Below are 14623 nucleotides of genomic sequence, written 5' to 3'. Positions count from 1 at the left end.
AAGATTCGGTTGGCATTATCTGTTTTACGAGAGGACGTCTTGTTGTGGTCTCAAGAACTGTGATGTCAAGTAAATCCAAACCAATTTCTAAGCTTTACCTTCAAGTGTTCTGAAAATAAGTAGACCAAAATGTTCAATCCCTGATCTTCAAATGAGATCGTTGAAATTCACTAATTAAGGGGATCTCTGGGATTAGTTGGGATTGCAGAAGGATATGGCTAAATGTAAGACAAAGGTTGGTAAAAATTATACCAAGAGGTGAAAATGTTAGCTTTGGAATTATTTTAACCTAGTTTTGCTAATATGGACACATATTAGGAAACTGGTGGCATATGTATTCCTCTTCTTAGGTTGTTATAGTTAAAAAAAAAATCGTCAAACTAAAGTGATTAATCAAAACATTTAAACAATGATATGACGCACACTGGAAGCATTTTTTCTATCCTGTCTGGGAAGCCACAAGTAAGGTCTTTGGATGTCATTCCAATTTAAGGCCTCCAAGGTAAGGATGTACAAAGACAACTGCAGATTTCACTACTGACTCTCAAAAGGGTGGATTAGACAGATTGTTTCCTGTTTCTGGGGAAGGAAAAAAAAGAGGGAAAGAGGAGAAAAAAAAAGGCTTTGGGATCACAAATTATTTTATGTGTTTCACTTCCCAAATTCTGTTTTCAAGTTCTTCCAGAGTTCAGAGGTGTCGAGTGGGATGAAAAGAAATACAGTGAGGAAAAGATTGCCTGAGGTCAACCTACAATGGAACACGTTCTTTGCCTCCCTGCCTAGACGTCTTCTGGTGTCCCCACCTTGCTCCTTAGTCATTCTCCATATGCATGTGAGGCAGTCTCTGAGTATCCTGGGCCATTTTATTATTATGCATTATTATTATTACTTTTAAAGGGACAAGTGCATCTCTCAGACTCAATGTGTAAATGACCTTCATCACTATCTCACACCATGAAAACAGTATACACAAGCCTAAATGAATCTCTTGTAGCAGGCTCTAAATATGATGAAAGTGTTGGTTTAGCTTTAATAGCAACTGGAATTCTTAATTAGGTGGTATCGTCACAATAATTTAGTGATATTTAAGATGAGAAGATTTAAGCAAGCCATGGAAGGGCTAAATAATAAAACAGGATTCATTTATAAGCATTATGGGATTCAAAGTATAACCATCAGGCTGGGGTCCACGAAATATTTTACTCTTGTAAAGGGGTCCTCAGACCAGATGAGGTTGGAGGCTTCTGATATGCACACTTCTCTTTCTCCATATGTAGACACAGAGGCTTAGAGTGACAAGTGGTCACACTGGAAATTAGGGTCAGAGCCAGGATTAGCACCAACATCCTCGACATCTGGTCCAGGAATCTCTGGCACCTCTTTCTCTAGTGGCTGCCTGCTCCCCACTCCCACCAGCTAGTGCTCTGTCCCAATTGCCTGCTACTACCTTCGTCTTTTAATTAAAAATGAATATCATGGCAATGAAGGAATGATCCATGAACACACTGCTAAATAAAACACCTGTGGGTGCCCTGCACTGAATCTGAACTCCTATTTGGAAAAAATAAATCCCATTTTAGTTCAAAATATGCTCAAAAGTATTATTAATAGGAGAATCACAGACTCATGAATCTGCAGTGAGAACTGTAGTATCTATTAATAGAAGTTGCCTGAAAGCCAATAAAAATAATGTCTTGCCAGGGAGTGAGGAATCCACTAAATGGTTCTGTCATTGTTGTTACACTGGAAACATCCATTCAGCATAACACACTCATCTCTAAACCAGACCATCTGAATTTATTGCTAAAATGCAGACTTGTGATCTGAGTACAAATTGCCCGTTTATGTTATGTTGAATAACAATGATCGAGCATTGTAATGTTTTCTTTCTTTCTTTCTTCCTTCTTTCTTTCTCTCTCTCTCTCTCTTTTTTTTTTTTTTGATAAGGTCTTTGATCCTACTCAATGCTCAAACTGTTGATTATCAATCATGGAAGCCATTTCCAGTACCAAAACCACTTTCTTTTTCTTTGCTGTGAGCCAGGCTCTGGACTTCTCAGAGGAGGCACATAAAAGTGGTGGGGGGTAAACTATAAAAAAGATGCAATGTGCAGCCTTGGATCACTGGTGGGCAGAGGCCATTGCTAAGGAGGGTATGGGAGGATAGGAAAAATTCTATGGAGCTGGACCCTGCAGAGTACAAAATATTAGCCCTCTGATATATTGGCTCTGTCTTTTGTAGCCCTTATTATGCTCAGCTGGATGCTTCCAATTAGTCCCACCCTTTCCTTTCCCCTTTTTAATGGTCTCCACCCAGGCTCAAATTCCTATGCCATCTCTAGTCTTCTCTTTGCCACCAAACTTCTTGAAAGAATAGCTTATATTTATTATTTTACAACTTCTTTCCCTTCCTTTTAGATAGTGTCTGAGGAAAGTTTTGTGTGGTCAAATAAATGTGAAAGAGTCCTTCAAGGAAGTGTAATAGATTTCCATGCTGGGGGACACTTCAGATCCTTTAATGCTTTAATACTTTTTGTGAATATCCAAGTGGAGAGGGGTTCTAAGAAATATAGCATATAGCTTTTTCTCAAAATTAATTGAGAAGCTTTTAAATTTTATTTTATTATTATTTTTTTTTGCCTGAGTACAGGCTAAGAGAGTCTGACACTTAGCGGGTTCTCATAGTGTAATTAATCGTTAAAATGTGCCCTGAGAAACAGTCTGGAAAAATCTGTTAAGGAATCCAACTTGCTCCACCCAGGTGCCTGATGCATGTTCAGCAGTAGATGTTTAGTAAATGTTTGTTGAATGAATGACCGTATGCATGATTCAGGAGGACTGCTCTGAGCAGAGATCGTGGGTGACTGTTCCACAGGACACAGAATTCACACCCATCTACAAACATCCATCCTAAAACATCCCCCAACAGGGTCGACTGCATGGACTCGACATGCTCAGTCACACCAGCCCCATCTCCCTGTGCTGAGAAGGACCCCGTATTGGCTTCAAGCTTTGCTGTTGCCACCCTGAAACAGTTAATCATTTTTAAAAATGGGGCTCCACATTTTCGTTTTGCACTGGGCCCTGCAAATCAGGTAGCGGTCTTGCAGCTCTTCTGCCCTCACCTCCCCAATGCCCAGAGCTGTCTATCAGTCTCCTCAATGACAGGGCCTCTTCTGGAGCCCTCTCTTCAATTCCTCTTCATCAAGACCTCAGTTCTGAACGTCTTCCCGATGTGTGGAGTTACACACTCTCTAGCTAACATACCCTCTAGCTAAAATACCCTAACTGGAAAAGGATAGATCACCCTGTTTAAAGTGTTAATAGCCAGGAAGACATAAGGTATCACTCTCACCTCTCAACTGTAGGTTCAAGAAACTTGAAAAAGGAATGACTCTTTAAACCAAAGGTTGGCTCTCTAATAGTAGTCTTTTAAACATTCACTACACACAGATATTTTAGGCACCCTCCATAGATAGATATTTTGGGATGAGGCAAATTCTCCATGTTCCTCAAATTATATTTTTAAGGCAACTGCTGACAATATCACTTTATCTATTCATGAAACAGCTCTCCTTCATATTAACCATTGTTTTAAAAATTATAGTGTCATTGCATTTTTTTATTGGCAAAGAATGATCAAAGAGCTAAGTTTTTGTCTAGCAATTCTGCAATAAACATATTCCAAAAGATTTTTTACTTTTATCAAAAACAGTCGTACCTTTTGAGTTAGAAATCAGAAGTCCCAGATGCCAAAGAGGTCTATTTCACTAGTTTTCTCAGCTAGGTGACACTGGGCAAGTTACTTGCTATCTTGAATTCTTTGTTTCCTTATTTTAAAAAAGTGAGGCCAAGGAATATCTCTTTTCTGACTCTTGGGTTCATTTTGGGAGTTAAATGAGGCATGTGCTTTGAAGACCATGGTGCAGTGACCATGCTGTCAACAGTGCATTTTGGAATGTTTTGAAGACAAAATTGAAGGCAAGGACCGCCACAGAGACCAGAATTGGGTGCAAGGTTTGAAGAACTGATGAATAACAATAAGCTGCAAGAGCAGAAGGACAGGCATTTGGATTTTCTGAGGCCACTTTTCCCTTTACCGATATGAGTTAAAGCCATGGTCGACAGCAGCAGTCACCTACAAACTGGAATTCTGAAAGTGAAGTATGACAAGAAAAGAATGAAAAAATGAAGCAAGATGCAAGAAGGATGGAAAGAAGTTGGATGGAGACAAAGAAAGGAGGGAGTTTTCTGTTTTGCTTTTTATAATAACTAAGGAAGTGCACAACAGAAGGAAGAGACAAGAAAAAGAAAATCTGTTAATCCTGTGAAGGAAGGAAGGTAAAGGAAAGACTTTTCAAGGAAAGTTTCAAGGAGACGATCTGCTTCATAAACAACAGAAGCAGCAGCTCAGAATTTATGTAGAAGGGATCTTGATGAATGAATCAGTTAGAATGATATCAAGACACATATTGGCGGTAATTCAGATCCAGGGGGTAGGGAATCCATAGGCTTTAGATCAGCAGAGAAGTTGAATATGTTTTGAAAATCCTATCAGGAGTAAAAAGACAAGCCTTGTGGGAGACCTTGGTGGTGATGGAAGGCCAAGGCTAAAAATTTCTGCCCATTTGCTTTAGGAAGGAAGGAGCCGATAGAGGAGGCATTGTGATATGGTTTTAAAAATGTATTTGTAAAAAAAAAAAATGTATTTGTGATTCTCTTCAAAGCTAGAGAACAATTTGGTAGACTTGACAGAGTAATGTGACCGGGAAGTGGAAACCAAGGTGGAGGTCAGGCTATAGAAGCCAGTGGGGGAGGAGGGAGATGGGAGGGTGAATAGACAAGATCTAAGAGTAACAAGAGCCCAAACAATGAGCAAACCAAGCCCCCCCTTTTTTTCAGGGTGTTGTTCCAAATAGGGTCAGAACAGGTGTTGGACATCAACTTGGAGTCTGTTTAGATCTATGTATTTGGCATTCATGGAGCTCTGGCTCTAGCTAATAGGAAAGTGGGTGCATGGACATGAACTGGAGTCCCTGGGGGATATGTGGGTCCCATGCAGGAGCCTTGTTTACGAAGCACAAAGCAGAAGAGATCAAGGTCACCACAGGAGCAACTCCAGACTGACTGGGTACTGTCCCTCACTCTCTGACATATGTCCCCTCTTCTTGGTGAAGGTAGGTCACGGAGTCTGAAGTGAAGCAAATGGGTCCTGTTCCAGTTGGGGTGGGCAGTAGTGGATGGAAGGCAAGGGGGTTTCAGGAAACCAAGACAGCAATTATAAGAGGAGGGGGAGAGAGAATTGAAGCTGATCTTCTTATGCACAAAAAGTAGACATTTTTGGAAGTAGTTACATGAGGGGTATGGAAAGGCAGAAGTGGGGAGGGGGGTAGAGAGAGGGTAGAAAACCTAGACTAAATGTTCTACTCAGTACTCCACAGGTAGAATCTCCTCTTAATGTTACTGCAACCCTGTGGCGTATATATTATTAGTTCCAATTTATAGATACATGTTCAGGTTCTTGCTATATTTATTGATAATAACTGTGGCTAACCTTGGTTGCATGCTTAAGTGCCAGCCACTTTACAGATTATCTCTTAATCCTTATAACAACATAAGAAGTAGATACTATTATTACTTCCATTTTCCAGATGAGAAAATCAAGGCATGGAGAAGTCTTATAATTTGCCCAAGGCCACACAACCAGGAAATGGTGGGAGCCAGGATGCAAAGCCAGGTAATAGATTTCCAGAGTCCATAATCTTAATCATCAAGGTAAACAGCTTCTAATAAGCCAAAGTTAAGAGAAAAATAGAGGGAAGATACACTGACAAAGACTTAGAAATTACTATTTAAAAGGAAACAAAGAACGATAGTGATGGGGAGGGAAAACCTCATCTGGAAAGGAGATTTGAATGTTTAGTTTTTAGAGACTGGAGAAACTTCACTGATGATTTTAATAATAATGAAGATGATAGTAACGAAGTGAACATTTATTGAAAGGCTTCCTGTGTGCCAGACTCTGTTCTGAGTGCTTTATATATATTTTCTCGTTGAATTTTCTGAACAATTCTTTTGTCTCTATTGAAATTCTAGGACCTAGTACCTAGTAGGGGCTCAACAAATATTTATTGCATGACTTAAAAATGTGACTTTTGTAGTTTTACTTTTAGGAAACTCTAGGTCACAGGGCTAAATTCCAGGAGGCTCAGATCCTGTGACTCTTGTTTTATTACCTCAGAGCATTTATCTCTGTCTGAAATTGTCCTGTTTATTTCTGTGCTGTCTATTATCTCTTCTCTTCTCTCTGTTAGCATCTAAACTCTAGGAGAGCAGAGCCACACTCATCTCTTTTAAGTACGTGCAGCATCCAGAAAAATGCCTTGCGTTTAGGAGATGATTCATAAATATTCGCTGTGCGAATGAAAGAAGAGAAACCATAGCTCAGCTCTCAGAACAACTCTTCATCCACGATAGCACAGCAAACTGCAGAGCTCATGTGCCCATATAGCATCTTCCTCTCTGTGCCTGCTCTCAATGACCACCTGTGCACGTTCTCGGTCACTGACTCAACTGTTCATTTCCCCAGGCTTAGTTGCGGAGCAAGGAAGAAAAGAAATAACTTGTTTGTTCTGTTTTCAGTGCGTAAACAGACATCATCACAAAGGTGATCAAACCATCTATACATAAACATGACTCTTCCAACTCACACCCATTAGGATGGCCACTACAGAAAACAACACTAAACAAACAGAGGTTGGAACCCCTGTACACTGTTGGTGGCACTGTAAATGGTGCAGCTGCTGTGGAAACCAATATGGTATTCCTTGAAAAGTTTAAAATATTACCATATGGTGCAGCCATCTCATTTCTGGGTATATACTCCAAAGAACCTCAAATAGCTATTTGTACATCCCTGTTCATAGCAGCATTATTCACAGCAGCCAAAAGGTGGCAGCAACCCAAGTGTCCATTGACACATGAATGGATAAACCAGAGATGGTATATACGTACAATGGAATATTATTTAGCCTTAAAAAGGAAGGAAATTCTGACACGTGCTACAGTATGGATGAATCTTGAAGATAATTACGCTAAGTGAAAGAAGCCAGTAACACAAGGACAGATACTGCATGATTCCACTTACATGAGGCACCTAGAGTAGCCAAACTCACAGAGTGAGAAGGTGAATAGTGGTTGACAAGAAATGGGTACTTGTTGTTTAATGGGTACAGAGCTTTTCAAGATGAAAAGAGTTCTGGATTAGGTTGCAGGACAATGTGAATGTACTTAACACTCTGAACTGTACTCTTAAAAATGGTTAAGATGGTAAATTTTGTTATCTGCATTTTGTGCAATTAAAAAAGGAACAGTGGGGAAAAAAGACGATTCTTGGTATTATGACATATGCCTCCTTTTTAAGGATCAAGATCCTAAAGTGAATGGTTTACTTAAGTCACATGAAAATGCAAAGTCCCTATGGAGGAACAGAGGTGTGAGACTAAGAAGGAACAGCTACCACCATAAACAACCTGCAGCAAAGACAAGGAAGGGTTAAGCACAAGCTCTTGGCTTTGGACTCCTGAGGGTCAGTGTTGCAAATAACAGTTTCTTCGATGGCTTTTTAATGTAATGTACATTCCTAAGCATTTTACACAAACCTCTACAGAGAGTTAGGACTTCAGAGCCTGTGGTGTTGACAAAGTCAGGCTGATCGGATTAGATTGTGACAATGACGCTGCTCTGAAGTGTCTCTCACCCTCTGCCCCCGACACTCACCTGTCCACACGCAGCTGGCAGACGATGCTCAGCACGTCCACAACTCCTTCTTCTCTCAACTGTCGACAGCCGATGGATGTAGCAATAAAACACCCCGTCCTGCCTATCCCTGCACTGAGAAGAAAAGGTAACGCATTAAAAGGTGCAGGAAAAATAGCGAAGGTAAAATATATTCTTTTAAAAAGGTACTTTTAAAATTGGAAACAATTGCGATTAATAATAGTAATTACAGCAGCAACAGCTCTCATGTACTGAGTGTACAAACCCGGCCCTGTGCTGAGTGCTTTTTTTTTTTTTTTTTTTTGCGGTACGCGGGCCCCTCACCGTTGCGGCCTCTCCCGCTGCGGAGCACAGGCTCCGGACGCGCAAGCTCAGCGGCCATGGCTCACGGGCCCAGCCGCTCCGCTGCACGCGGGATCCTCCCGGACCGGGGCACGAACCCGCGTCCCCCGCATCGGCAGGCGGACTCTCAACCACTGCGCCACCAGGGAAGCCCTGTGCTGAATGCTTTAACGGCAATTCTTCCCTTTAGGTCTAAGCAGTAGGATGAATGGGGTGGAGGGAGGTAGTAGGGGGGGAGAGAATAGTGAAAAAGGTACTAGTTGTTCTACAAAGAAGAATTAAGGCCTGAAATTAGGTAAGGTATGGGCAGTAGCAAGGAGGGGAAAGACTTATACACATCATAAATGTGAGTGTGGAGGAGTGGAGCTGAATGGTGAGAAAAGCAAGAAGTCCAAGGTGACTCGCCTGGAGGACTGGAAGAATGGCAGCGTTTGTCGAGAGGAAGGGGGAATTCTGGAATGAGGGCTGATTTGAGGGAGAGAGTGGGGACTTTGGTCTTGGATATACTGATGTGGAAGATGTTAGCGAATAACTGAAGATTCAATTCAGTTAAGGAGAGAGGATGTGGCTAGAAGCACATATTTCCAAGTTTTTTTTTTTTTTTTTTTTTTTTTTTAATCAAGGTAACAGTTAAACAGACATACTACCTGTCATGGAAGGTTTACTCATGAATCTCCTTCAGACGGTAAGTCATCAACTTAACAAACAAGCTTTCTCTCTTGCTCTCTCTCTCTCTCAGCAATTTCAACCACAAATGTAAATTTCTCTCAGATCTACACTTAAATTCCCCAAGTTTCTCCTAAACTCTAGATTGGCATTCCACCTCCTAGCTGGCACTCTTGCTGTTGCTTTTTTACACTTGCTGCATTTCAATGTATCTAAATTCAGTGTATCTAAAACAGAATTAATTATCTTTTTCCTCAATGGCATTACCAGGCAGCCACAAGTTTTCCAGCCTAGAAATTTTGGAGCTATTTTCAACATCTCCCCCTCTCTCAACTCCCACATCCAATCTGTTACCAATTCTTATATTTTCCACCTCTGCGGAGCTGTTGTGATCCATGCTTTCCTTTCTATAAACTGTGCTCACGTTTTTGAAATCTTACTTTATGATTAGCAATGATCTCATTATGGTTTCCAAGGCTCAAGACTCTTCCTGGGCTAATTCATGATATACACAGCTGCTAGGTTCATCTTTCTAAAACAGGGACCGGATCATATTACGCGCTACTCAAAAACTGTAGATGGCTCCTAGTGGTCACAGCACAATGTCTAAGCACCCTTCCATGGTATTCAGGCCCTTACATAATATGACTGTGACGAACTTTCAAGCTTTTTGCTGTCAACTTTGTACCCTTTGCGTCATTGTTTTCATTTGAATCATTGCAAAAAACTCCTATTTTCTAATTTTTCTTTTTGTGTTAATGGATATTTCTCCAGTCAGAAATGCCCTCCCTACCACCTTTTAAAACCACAAATATTGGACCTCTTTTCAAGATCCTGTTCAACTTTATTCCAACTTTTAGAGGCTTTTTCAATCCTCATGGTTTGAATGAATAATTCCCCTCTTGGCACTCATGTAGCACTATTTCTCCTACATGGCATTTACTTCCTGTTGAATGTGGGTGCAGAGGAATTCAGATGAGGAATGAGTCCCTTTTAGTTGAAGTGTCTATGGAGACTTTGTCTCAGTAAAGAGACAGGACTTGAACTATACCCTGTGAATGGCAGGCATTTGGGTTATCATGAAGGAGAGAGAATGTTCCATGGATGAGAATGGTAAAAGGAAAGAACTGCTGCAGAATAGAGTTGACAATGAGTAGGCTAGTTTGGCTTAAAGAGAAAGTTACATTAGAGGAACAGTGGGAAATAAGACTGGGAAGGTACAGTGGAGCCTATAAGGATCTTAAATGGAAAGCTAAAAGGTTTGGACATCATCCGGTAAAAGAATGGTAGTCTTTTTTCTTCCTTTTTTTTTTTTTTAGAATTTGTTGAAAACAATGAGTTTTCACTCCCAGGAAATTCACCTAACTTCATGTATTCAAATCTGTTCAAGTCATTTCAAGTTCACTGGCCCTCATAGCTAATCCACAGATCCGAGGTTGAGAACTTCTGCTCTAGGGAATGGGAAGCCTTTGAGAAGTGTTGAGCATAGACTCCATGTGATGAAAGAGGATTTTAGGCACCTCATCCAAGAGGAGTGCACAGAATAGGCTGTGGTAGGGGTGGAGCATGGGGAAGTGGGGTGTGTATGTGCAATTAGCCGACTTCTTCTAAAATACATGGGTGAGGTCATAGGGCCTGAACTTGGGTGGTTGGGCAGGAAGTGATGATTACTGGAGAAGCTTTGAAGGGAAAGCCAATCTGGTGACTGATTAGATATGGAGGCTGGAATTGAGAGAAGGGCCAAAGATAACTGTCAACATTTGATGTTGAGTGCCTGGAAAAAAGATGGTCTCATTCTTAGAAATAGCAATCAGAAGGGGAGCTGGTTTCACAGGGGAAATGGTAAGTTCATTTTAGACATCCTGACTGTTTTATGATTTTGGGTGGGGGACACTTCCAGCCCTAAAGTATGGCCAGTTAGGTATTTTTCTTCAGCCCCAAGCTAAGTTTAGGATGAGGCCTAATGTTAGAAACTAGATAATGACACTTTGGATAAATAGACGTATAGTAAATTTTACCCTTAATTAAACCACAAAGGTTCAAAAGAAGGCTAAAATTATAATCTAAAATAACATATTTTATTTCTTAACAATATCAAAAACTATCTTGCAAGACTTAGGAGGGTCAATAAAGTAACACCAATTATTTGGAGAAAGTATGGAGACTAAATGGCCAGTTATATAAATAACCTTAAAATATATGCTTTAGTTTGGGCACACTAACGGGAAAACAGGGGGAAGAGGTATAATTTAAAGGAGAAGACCTTTAAGCTAGACGTTAGGGAAGGGAGTCACTGCGGACATCTGTCACTGTGTCGGCCCAGCCTCCAGTACCGCATGTTCTGGTAACAGCACTTTGTTCTCCTTTTGGCGAATTACCACTTGCCCACTTCCCATTTCATAAATTTATTTCCATCTGTTTTTCATGAGGTAACTTTTAGAATAGTTGACTGGTTTTCACCAAATTTGACATAATAATAAATGTTATCAAGATACAATCCTAGTAAAGTCCAGGGGCCATCTTGAAACAACAAAAGGCTGTTGATAATTAAAAAAACCATATGTCATTCCTAGCATACGTGAGACTGATGAGACTAATTGAATCCATCTACGTTTCAAGGTAGAGGACTGAGTGAATAAGTTCTCCTGTTCCCTGAGCTATTAATTAGAAGTGATATTTTCTCCACTGTGTGACTGTTCGCTGAAAATATGCTAATGATGTCACTTCATTTCTGTTAAGTATCATCTCGGTCAAGCCACAAGTATGAGGAAGTTAATCGTTTTCAATACATATTTAATTTATCAGCCAAGTCAGAACCAGGAAGTAAAACCCAACTTCCACCTGCTCTATGACTTTACAAAGGACAGCTGCTTAGGCAGAAAGGACAGCTCATCCCTTACCTGCAGTGGACAATCACAGGCCCTCGGCCCACGGAGGCAAGTCTGTCTTCTTCCACATCCAGCATGAGCTGTAGAAGGGGCTGGGCACTGGCTGGAGTCTTGTGATCGGGCCATGAGGTGTACCAGTAATGCTTCACGTGTTGTGTGTGACTTCCTTGCTGAAAATAGGAACAGCCACCAGATGCTTCATTGTCCTGTGGAACTAAAAGTCACCCAAACCACAATACTGAATGCCTTCTATCACTCCCATCTTGCTGGCAACTGATTTCTAGGCGGAAAAAAAATCTAGGAGATTTTTGAAGAATACTCTTTCACCCTGAGAAAACTTTACTGTAACTATGCTGATGCCAAAGTTTGACAGCCTTGCTCTGTTAAATGATAAATACGTATTTAGTACATATGTTTAAGATATATTTAATATAGAAAACATACATATGCTAAATATATGTTTGTAATTTGTTATAATAAACATAATGGATGTTAGATGAAGATATAGCCAAGAAAGAATCAGGATATAGTGCGTTTCCTGCTCTTTGAACATTCCTGAGACATTATTATAAACATATTGACGAGTATAAGAACGCTTAATTCTATAGTCAGTCTCTCTAATAATTCTACACTCATCCCAAATTCCAGTTTTTCACAGCAGTGAGGAATTCCTGTAGTAAAGGAGCGACAAGGGGGGTCACTAGATTAGAAATGCTTTGAGTGAGGGTCCATGCACATCACGTCAAAACCCAGTGGGGGGCCTGGTGTGGACGAGGCACTTGAGAACACTGTGTTGAACAGGTCTCAGTAAGTGCCTCGCGGCTCTGCATCTACCCTCTTCCTCTCTGCGGTGATTCTGTCCCAGTAATGAGGCTCTAGATAGAACTGGAATCTTTGGGATGATTGCTCTCCAGAAGTAAAAACAATACCATGGCAACATTCCTCAGCATCTGCTGCCCCAAATTTAAATAACTTTTCTATGACATAATGTGGTCCGGGAAAGTCCCCATAAATGACTGTGACTCCAGGTTTTGGGAGATCTCATCAACACTTCAGGCTTTTCTTGCCTCCCACAAGCGCAGATTTTCCCTTTCACAGTTTCCAGGCCTTACTTAAATCTGCTTAGACCAAAGGGACATTAAAAAAAGAAATCATGGTACAGTCTCTAGCACAAGCCTTTAGTTAAAGGCATTCAAAAGGTTAAATCAGAGACGTCATATTTATGCAGAGTAGAAGACCTGAGCCTCCCACTTAGTGAATTTCCTTAATTGCTGCTTATATTAATTTAATAATTCCACATACTAATAGTAGCCGATAACAAAGAAATCTTAAGGGATTTGATTATAATATAATCAAGGGAGTGATTATAATTTCTCCTTGATCTTGACATTATTTAATTTATTTAAATTGAATCTGCAGTACTTATTAGGATAAATAATGTCAAAGTAGAAATGTAATCCTCCAACATCGTCTACTTTGTAGATAGCTACAGCTCCACAGTTTTACCTTTAAGACAAGGTTTCGAACGGTGTAGTTATCACATTCATTTACATTGATAACCAGAACCTCGACTTTCCCATATATGCCTCTCTTTTCTGGCCAGTAAAGCACACATTTCTGGAGGAGGGGAAAGAAGAACAAATATTAAAGAAGCAAATATTAATGGTTTTCATTGGCCTTGGAGTAGTTTTTATTCAAGCATCTGAAAATTTTCTATTTAGTTAATCTAAAAAAATCAAGTATCAATTTTTACAGTTCTGTAAATGAGCTAAAACCACTGGACCATACATTTTAAATGGGTAAGTTTTACAGTATGTATAGTGTAGTATAAATTATATCTCAATGCTTTTTAAATAAAATATCAATTTTTACATATGTCTGCCCAACACTATTAATCCCACACCAAAAAATAATTAAGGTGAGATTTTCCAAATCCCCATAGAGAAATTAAGGACTAATTAAGAACTGAATTAAGAATTCGGAAACTAAGATCCAAATATTAGAGTTTATCCTGTGATGACTAGGATTAAAACGAATGTTTCCCCACAGTGACTGAGGCAAGTCACATTTCCTGCTTCATCAAAAAAAAGTCTCTAATTAGAGTATCTGTGATGTGTTAGGTGCCACAGGATCCAGTTTCCCTTGTATGTAAAGCAGATGTAATGACCATTAATACACCTAAGGTATTATATTTTCTGGGACCAATAACCCTTTCGCCTATGGGATCCATTGAAATAAATATATAGCAAAATTATTTAAAAAATCTTTATGATGGATCCTTTTTGAAGGGTTTAATAGCAGTAATAATAATTATATGGCGAGCAAGAAAATATAATGTGGTGGTTAAGGTGCAAGCTTTGGAGTCAGAGAGCCTGGGGCCAAATTTTGGTGCTACCATTTATCTGTGAATCCATAAACAGGATACTTAATCTCTCTGGACTCAGTTTCCTCAAGATTTAATACATGGAAAGCACTTAAGACAAAGCCAGGCATACAGTAGGCATTAAAAACATGATGTTATTATTATTATTGTTATTTTACAACTACTCAGTTATGGAATGGGTTTTTGATCTAAAGTGATTAGATTATTACTTAAATATGCATTAGATCATGCATTAAATATTATATTATTTTTATGATATCCAAGCTACATTATTTAAAAAACTACGAAATGATACTCAAGCATACATATAAGCTCATATTATTTATTATTTTGCCTTTTAAACAACTGCAAAAGAGCTATTAATTTCTTGCCACATATTTTAATGACTAAGAATGTAAAGTGTGAAAGTTGACATTTTATTTTCAGTGCCCAGGGAAGCAATTTAATTTTAGAAATATTGTTTAAATAGAATTCATGATTTTCTTTCAAACACACATGCATATTTATAGAGAAATTCTTTCACTTCTTGCCTTCAACAGGGACTTTGAGGTCCTCAGGACACTTGT

The 14623-nt window shown here is 39.6% G+C and overlaps 1 protein-coding gene across 6 annotated transcripts in view; it reads right to left on the bottom strand.

Annotated features, from left to right (window-relative positions):
• Positions 1–14623, bottom strand: part of PTPRR (protein tyrosine phosphatase receptor type R) — a 259427-nt gene that overhangs the window by 8194 nt on the left and 236610 nt on the right. For 5 of the 6 annotated variants that reach the window (XM_073789229.1, XM_073789231.1, XM_033866321.2 and 2 more), the window contains 3 exons: positions 13181–13291; positions 11687–11844; positions 7779–7892 (listed from right to left, as the gene is read on the bottom strand). In XM_073789229.1, the coding sequence (XP_073645330.1) occupies positions 7779–7892; positions 11687–11844; positions 13181–13291 (383 nt within the window). The remainder of the gene's footprint in view (positions 1–7778; positions 7893–11686; positions 11845–13180; positions 13292–14623) is intronic. The other variant, XM_073789230.1, reaches the window with a different exon arrangement.

The sequence above is a fragment of the Tursiops truncatus genome, chromosome 11 (assembly GCF_011762595.2).
Source record: "Tursiops truncatus isolate mTurTru1 chromosome 11, mTurTru1.mat.Y, whole genome shotgun sequence".
Classification (NCBI taxonomy): Eukaryota; Metazoa; Chordata; class Mammalia; order Artiodactyla; family Delphinidae; genus Tursiops; species Tursiops truncatus.
The sequence above is the reverse complement of the archived record's forward strand: the minus strand, read 5'-3'. Positions and strand labels throughout refer to the sequence as shown.